This window comes from Alligator sinensis, unplaced genomic scaffold, assembly GCF_000455745.1.
Source record: "Alligator sinensis unplaced genomic scaffold, ASM45574v1 scaffold263_1, whole genome shotgun sequence".
NCBI classification, from domain to species: Eukaryota; Metazoa; Chordata; order Crocodylia; family Alligatoridae; genus Alligator; species Alligator sinensis.
In genome coordinates, this window is record NW_005842627.1 from 244444 (window position 1) to 252110 (window position 7667).

The following is a 7667-nucleotide window of genomic DNA, read 5'->3' on the forward strand; positions in this document are numbered from 1 at the left end:
AGGGTGGCGGCGGCAGGAGCTGCTGCCCCCCCGCTCCCTGCGCCTGCCCACCCAGGGCTGGGCAATGATTGCCCTAGTCCCTCCTTCACTGCAGGGGGTGTTGATTAGCCCCTCCCCCCTCCCGTTCCACAACTTACCAGCTGCACGCATATTGACCGTTATAAAGACGAAACCCACTTCGGAACGTTGACATGAGGTGTCAATTTATAAACGTCACAAGTGAGTTTCCTCACAACTCAAAGTCGTAAGTCGAGGACTGCCTGTAAACATAAAGTATGAATTAATTGCCATTAACAGATTCAGCAGTAACTTTTATATTCGCATGTGCTCATTCAACACGTTTACAGATCTCACAATACCTATTACAATGATAATTTAGTAATAGGTAAATTTAACTTTCAGTGATTTGCAGCTTGAAGTGGTCTACTGATGGTTCTTAAAATTGGCATGCAAAATGAGGAGTAGTAGTACACCTTTATTTTTCCTTTTGCTTTAAAATGGCAAGGGTTTTTTTCCTTGTTCTTTACAGTGCCTGGAGAGTTCAGCGAAGTCATAACTTTTTGAGAGAATACTGAGCAATTGACAATAAAGGAATTTTTAGTTATTATTTTCAACTATTGATTTCCAATATTGACATTTAGGGAAAAGTCTGTGTTGAACTAATTTTAAGCAACATGAATTGTCTATGATCTTCTCTTGATAATAAGACCACCCTAGTACAAAAGTTTATATAACATGTAAAAATATATAATATAGTGAAATATGTAAGCTTTTTTTTAGAAGTTAACATGTCTTGGGGATAGTACTAAAGAGTAATTGCACTCTAACTCTACAAAAAAATAATTTGTGCAACTGGCAAGGCTGAAGTACCTGGTGTCAAAATACCAGGATTTTCAGTTTCTGTGAAAGTGAAAATATAGCTTATTTTAGCTAGCACTGCTACTGTAAGAATCAATTTCATTACTCAAGTCTAAGAAGACAAGCGATTGTCCTGCTGGAAAGAGAAAACAGCAAAAGTTTTCCAGATGCCCATATGATAGAAATAGAAATGACAGTATCCTGAGGTGTCCATTCCTTTTTAACTTCCTTGCTGAAGGAAACTTATGTTGGCATTTTGAAACCAGGCAGGATAACCCACAAGGAAAATATATGTAGGTAAGGAAAAAAACCCTTTTATTCTATAAAAGTTGCACCAATGTTCAGATCTGTTGGCAGCCTTTGCTGTCTTCTTTTACAATCAAAATTTACATTTTAGCTCAGTTATAAGAAGTGACCACTTGGATTAATCCATTTTGCCTGTCTTTTTAGAAATGCTTTAGGCTCCTGTATGGTGTCTTCTAGTTTTTACATGATTTGTTCTCTGCTTTGGGGATACCAGTGAAGCAGGCCACTTCAAGAGTAGTTTACTACAATAGAGAGAGAAACTCTTGGGCAGAATAAATTGCAACCTGACCTTCTTCTCTACCTAAAATCTTTCTTTTCTTGAAATATAGCCTGCTGTGCCCTTTGGGAAAACTCCTTAGGGGCATATTCTCAAATGATGGTCCTTGGACCCAGTGATGGTTTGTGCAGAGCTGTTTGGTCACACTGCTAACAGTGTGTCCCTGCAAGCAGTTACCTAAATCAATTTATGATAGGTAACAATGTGCTAAGTGCTTTGTTGCTGCACTCTTCTTTTTGCAGTAATACTGCTAGGTAGGCATGTCATGGCCATGCCTTTGTGATCAACTTGCTGTCACAAATGGTAGGAATGAACATCTCAAGCATGCAGCAGTGCTCCCAGTGGGCTGCCTACTGAGCCAGAAACAGTGTAGTAGCCTCTGTGTAGCACTTGACTAGGCTAATTAGCACTGTCCATTAACCTGCCCATGCAAACACTGTTCAGAAGGCAGCCTTCTGGAGCTGCACCATGTGCTTGAAGGCATTGCTGCTAGGGTTGAAAAATTCACCATCTGGATGTAGCCATGTATTGTCAATGGGAGAGAGACTCCTCAAAGTAGTTGGGATCAGGGTCCAGGGGAGGTAGCATAACAACCTCTTTTAAAATGCTGTCCACATGATCAAAATGTAAGTCCATCAAGAAAATGGTTCTGAAATCAGTGCCTCCTTTTGACTCAGCCTTCTGAGGTTCAAGGTTTGCAGTTTTACATATAACTCGTATACATAAGGTAAGGTAGCAGTGTCAAATTTATTTGGCCCTGTGAGGTTCTTTGGGTTGGACTGGGACTTGGCCACTGTTCAATGCCTGCAGCACTGGGTCCAGCCCATGCATAGCACATGCCAGTCTGGGACTCACTGTGAATGTGGCCCACAGGGTTGACGTGCAGGGTGTGCACTGCTTGTGGTGTATGGGCTAAAGCTGGCACTGCAGGCAGCACACTTTGCAGTTTCCTTGTGTTGCATTCAGCTCTGAGTCTAGCTTGGGCTGCAAGCTGTGTGCGCTGCATGTGGCATGTGCTGCACAAGGGACTGGCATGGGGTGCATCCTGTATGTAGTGTTCTGTTAAACCAGCCCTGTGTGCTGGCTTTGGCATGACCTGATCCAAATCGGCCTTAGAGCCAGCATGCAAGGCCAGTCCAGTTTGGTATGGAAAGTATGTGGCTCCAGGTCAAGCCCATGTGCTGCAGGCAGCATGTGGGGATGTAGCCAGTGTGTGGGGCTGGTCCAGCAACCCGTGGGCCAGATAATATGGCTCTATATGCCAGATCTGGTCTGCAGGCCATATGTTTCACACCACTGAACAAAGTTAAAATAAAAATGCATTCTGCACTATAAAAAGGTTTTGCATTAAAATCATTATTATCGCACTAAAATATTTGAAGAATATTTTGGTTTATAGCTGAAAAAGTCTAGACATGAATAACATTACTTCTCTATATTGACCTCTTGTAATGTTGCATGGAATCTCTTGATTCTTCATTTCCTTGTTTTAGTTTTGTACTTTTCTAACCTGGAAGACAGAGTTTCATTCCCTTTTGGTTTTAGTGAAAATATTTTCTAGAGTTCAGATATTTGGGGTAGGAATGGTAGAAGTGCTTACTGACCTCTTTAAAGAATTCACCTAACCACTGGCTAGAGATGGTATTGCAGGTCAGTAGTTTGGTATGGCTGCTGAGCCCTTTCAAAATTAAAGCTAGGAATGTTTTTATATTTATTTCATAGATTTCATACACATTAGGGCTGGAAGGGACCTCGGAAGATCATCGAGTCCAGGCCCCTGCCCAAAGGGCAGGAAGTCAGCTGGGGTCATAGGATCCCAGCAAGATAAGCATCCAGTTTCATCTTGAAGGTGTTCAATGAAGGCGCTTGAACAACCTCCGGTGGCAGGCTGTTCCAGACCTTGGGGGCTCGGACAGTAAAGAATTTCTTCCTTATGTCCAGCCTGAAACGATCTTGTCGTAGTTTGTGACCATTCGACCTCGTCATCCCTTGGGGCGCTCTGGTGAACAAACGTTCCCGGTCACCCCTGATAAACTTGTAGGTGGCCATCAGATCACCCCTGAGCCTGCGCTTTTCCAGGCTAAAGAGCCCCAGGGCTCTCAGCCTGTCATCGTAGGGTCTGCTTCCCTGACCTCTGATCATGTGCGTGGCTCTTCTCTGGACTCTCTCAAGCTTCTCCACGTCCTTTTTGAATTGTAGAGCCCAAAACTGGACACAGTACTCCAGCTGCGGCCTCACTAAGGCCGAGTACAGGGGGAGAATGACGTCCTGGGATTTGCTTGAGAAGCATCTATGGATGCAAGCCAGCGTTTTGGTCACTTTACTAGCCGCCGCATCGCATTGCAGGCTCATGTTCATCTTGTGGTCAATGATGACCCCCAAGTCTCTTTCTTCCATAGTGCTAGCCAACATAGCACTGCTGAGCCTATAAGGATGCTGAGGGTTTTTCTTCCCAAGGTGGAGAACCTTGCATTTATCGGCATTGAACACCATCAGATTCTCGTCCACCCACTTGCTGAGCCTGTCCAGGTCAGCCTGGATAACCTGCCTGTCTTCTGGTGTGGATGCTTTGCCCCAAAGTTTGGTGTCATCGGCGAACTTGGCCAGTCCGCTTCTGACTCCAGTGTCCACATCATTAATGAAGATGTTGAACAGTATGGGTCCAAGGACAGAGCCCTGGGGGACCCCACTGGTCACAGGACACCACGATGAGTGACTTCCATCAATTACTACCCTCTGGGTCCGACCCCGGAGCCAATTTTCCAGCCAGCGGATCGTGGAGGACCCAAGGCGACAATTGGCCAGTTTCTCCAAGAGGCGATCATGGGACACCAGATCGAAGGCTTTTTTTGAAGTCAAGATATATGACATCAATCTCATCTCCCTTGTCCAGGTGATAGGTCACCTGGTCGTAGAAGGAAATGAGATTGGTCAAGCAAGACCTACCCGCAACAAACCCGTGCTGGCTATCCCTTAAGATGTCGGCGTCGGCCAGTCCATTAAGGATGGCCTCCTTAATAAACTTTTCTAAGATCTTCCCCGGGATAGAAGTCAGGCTGATGGGCCTATAGTTAGCCGGATCCTTTATTTAGTTATTTAGTTACCTTTATTTATATATTTAGTTACCTTTAATATGAAAAGAGCCATACCAGACTACTGTAAATTCCCCCCGACCCCGTGGAAGAACTGGTTCGGTGCATGTGATTGTACTGTGCACATTAAAACCAGAAGAAATTATGTGGCTTCATTATTTAATATGTAGTGAAGTGAATTAATTGATATTATGCAGTGAAATGTAATTTATAATTGGTATTATACATTGCAAATCAATATGTAGTCCTCAGTTATTTCAGTTGCATTTACTGGCATAATTATTAAGTAAAGGTACATAATTGAAGGTGTTTTAATTACTTTATGAAAATCATTGAGATTAGAGAATTTAAATTTATAACTTTCCACAAAAACGACTAAATAATAGCAAATTGTATTTCAAATATGAATTGAAAAACAGATTTATGCATCATTTAGAAGCAAAACCAAGAAAACAGTAATTTTAAAACATATATTTCACAGCAGCAACTTTAATTTCAAACTCTCCAGCACGTAGGAGCTTAACTTCTGTTGTTTAACCAGGAAAGTGTGCTGAAGTATATGAAGTTTTTCAATACGTGTTTAAAGTATTTTGAGAACCAGAGGTGGTGTTTAATAACATAGGCTGGCAGTTTAATTCAATTGTGAACTTGTTTGTCCTTAAAAAATAAAATAAAATAAAGGCCTCCAATCACAATAGCAATGAACAATGACTTGCAAAAATAAAACAAAATGTGCTCTAGCTTTTTTAGCTTCTCAGAGCACATAAATGTATGTGTAGGGTTATCTTTAGTCATAAGGGTTATGATTCGTGTCCCTAAAGCACAAGAGGTCAGTTAATATAACCTTGAAAGATAGCTATGTGAAAGGTGTCTAGCTCATGACTCTCATGCTCAGCTGGGCATTACTGTTTTTCTGCTCAACCTTTGCTTCCTCAAACAGCCATTGTTTTCCCCTTCACAATGTGAAGATTTTAATGTGGGGCAATAGCACCTGGGATTTAATCAAATCTCTTATGCCTAGACCAATATTTCCTAGTTGGCCATGACCCAGAAGGTGGCGGTAGCGGGTATGTACACATGGAAGAGGGAGAAAAGGAAGGGGGGTCATGAATTCTTCAGTTAGTATTATAATTTAAAGATGAGAAAAACTTTGCTTCCTTATACCCTGCATGTGCTTACTCCTCAAGATCAGGCTTCAGAGTGTTGTTAAAAGCCCACATAATTACATTATGTAGGCTTTTCCTTCTTCTCCTGTATTTTACAACAATATAAATAAAAACACCAAATGGAGTTATTTTTCTCTTATGGTAAATATGAAGAAACAGTTTGATTGCTTTGACCTTAGAATAAGGGCATATTGATGTAAAAAGGTTGACGAACGCTAAATAATGACCATTTTCATTTGATCTTAGCTACAACACACATTCTAAACGGTTAATGATGTTATGAAGCATTTCATATCATTATCTGAAGGCCTTTTTAACTTTCTTGTGAAGCAACTTTCCTGGTAGTTGAAGTATTAGATTAGGCCTAGGAGATACGGATTCTGTGCCAAACTTTTACTACTTTTTCATTTTGGTAAGGCAGATCATTTAGCCTTTCTGGCTTCCTTGTCTAAACTGTAACATAGGCTATCTAGCAGCTCAGTAGAATAATTTGAGATCTTCGGATGAAAATTGCTATTGAAATACTGTGTGTCATATGTAACATAATTGGTTTCGAATTCAATTTTCCCCCATACACACTGAAGTAACAGAGCAGAAAGTTGCAAGTTTCAGTTTAAAAGGGCAAATTTGACTTATTTTTTTATTGTATACTTAATCTCTGTATTGTTATAGAAATTGGTCTCTAATACAATGCTGTCGTAACTTTTAAAATATCAATATAACTGGTTGTAAAATAATTGACTATTTTTAACAGGTGGTTTGCATTGGATCAGTGGCAGAACTGGAAGAGCTGTCAGGAGTGAAAATCACAGATCTTCATAGAGAAAGGTTAGAACATGCTTCAGCATAAACTGTTCCTCTTGTTAATAAGAAATCGGTAGGCAGAAGTAGTTAGAAATGTTAAGCTTTTATTTTTCTCCCCCAGAAAACCAACTTAGAAGATCATAAGGGGAAGTAGGGGCTTTTGAGAAGCAGTATTAAGTGTATGAGTCTTTTCTTTTTTGGGAGTGAAACTTGATCAGTACTCAATCTCCAAATAGTCTTTAAACTTAAATTTGTCAGATATAGTGCTGACGTATAGAAATAACAGGGAAATTCTATTACCATATTTTCTTGAATATAAGATGAGGTTTGCTCCCTCCCCTTCCCTCCCCCCTAGCCAGCATGGGGGGGCAGGGGAGGGGGAGCTCCTTGTCTTGTATCCATATGTAACAGGGAACCTCCTCGGGGCCGATCTCCGTGGCCCGCCCACCTGTTTTTGGGGCAACTGCCCGCCTTCTTGCCTGCCACGCCTTGATGTTAATTGATTTACTGATTGATATCAATTAAGCGGGAGGCTGCCCATTTTAGTGCCCCAATGCCAGGGGGCGCTCTCTGCGGCTCCTATCCTCCCCAATACTGCAGCCCAAGCCTCGCAGATGGCATCTTGATGTTCATGTCCTCACCGGCCCCCACGCTGGGCCCCAGAATCTTCCAAACAGGACCCCTCCACGATCCCTCCAATCAGGCGGCCTCTCCGCCTTCATCCGGGCTACCTAGCCCCCCGAAGCCATTTTCCCTTCTCGGGCGTGGTCCCCCCGGGACCTTCGGCTATTAGCCCTGGCCCACCTCCAGGCCAGTTGGGACCCCAGGCCCCTGGCTCTTGGGCGTCCCTCGCAGTGGGCCCCTGGCCCTTTTGACCATCCTGGTCCTGGCCCCAGCATGGGCCAGTCGAGGGTACTCTCTCATTCGGGCCGGGTCTCTAGCCCCTCACTCTCTCTCAGGGTCCGCCCTCTGTGCCCTTCACAAACACAGGGGTTACCCACCCGGTGGTGGGGGCTAGGGGTTAAGGCGCCCCGACCCGCCTTTCACCAGGGTGGTAACTGGCCTGACATTTCCTGGGGGCTCCCGCACCACTGAGAGCCCCACCAGGCCACCCACTCCCGGCAGGGTGCAGTTTTAGGTCATGCCCAGGACCAGGAGCCTCCT

At 43.4% G+C, this 7667-nt stretch overlaps 1 protein-coding gene across 2 annotated transcripts in view; it reads left to right on the top strand.

Annotated features, from left to right (window-relative positions):
- The window catches only part of IARS (isoleucyl-tRNA synthetase), a 274838-nt gene that overhangs the window by 119699 nt on the left and 147472 nt on the right, over positions 1-7667 (top strand). For both annotated transcript variants that reach the window (XM_014524559.2, XM_025215174.1), the window contains exon 16: positions 6454-6527. In XM_014524559.2, coding sequence (XP_014380045.1) covers positions 6454-6527 — 74 coding nt within the window. The remainder of the gene's footprint in view (positions 1-6453; positions 6528-7667) is intronic.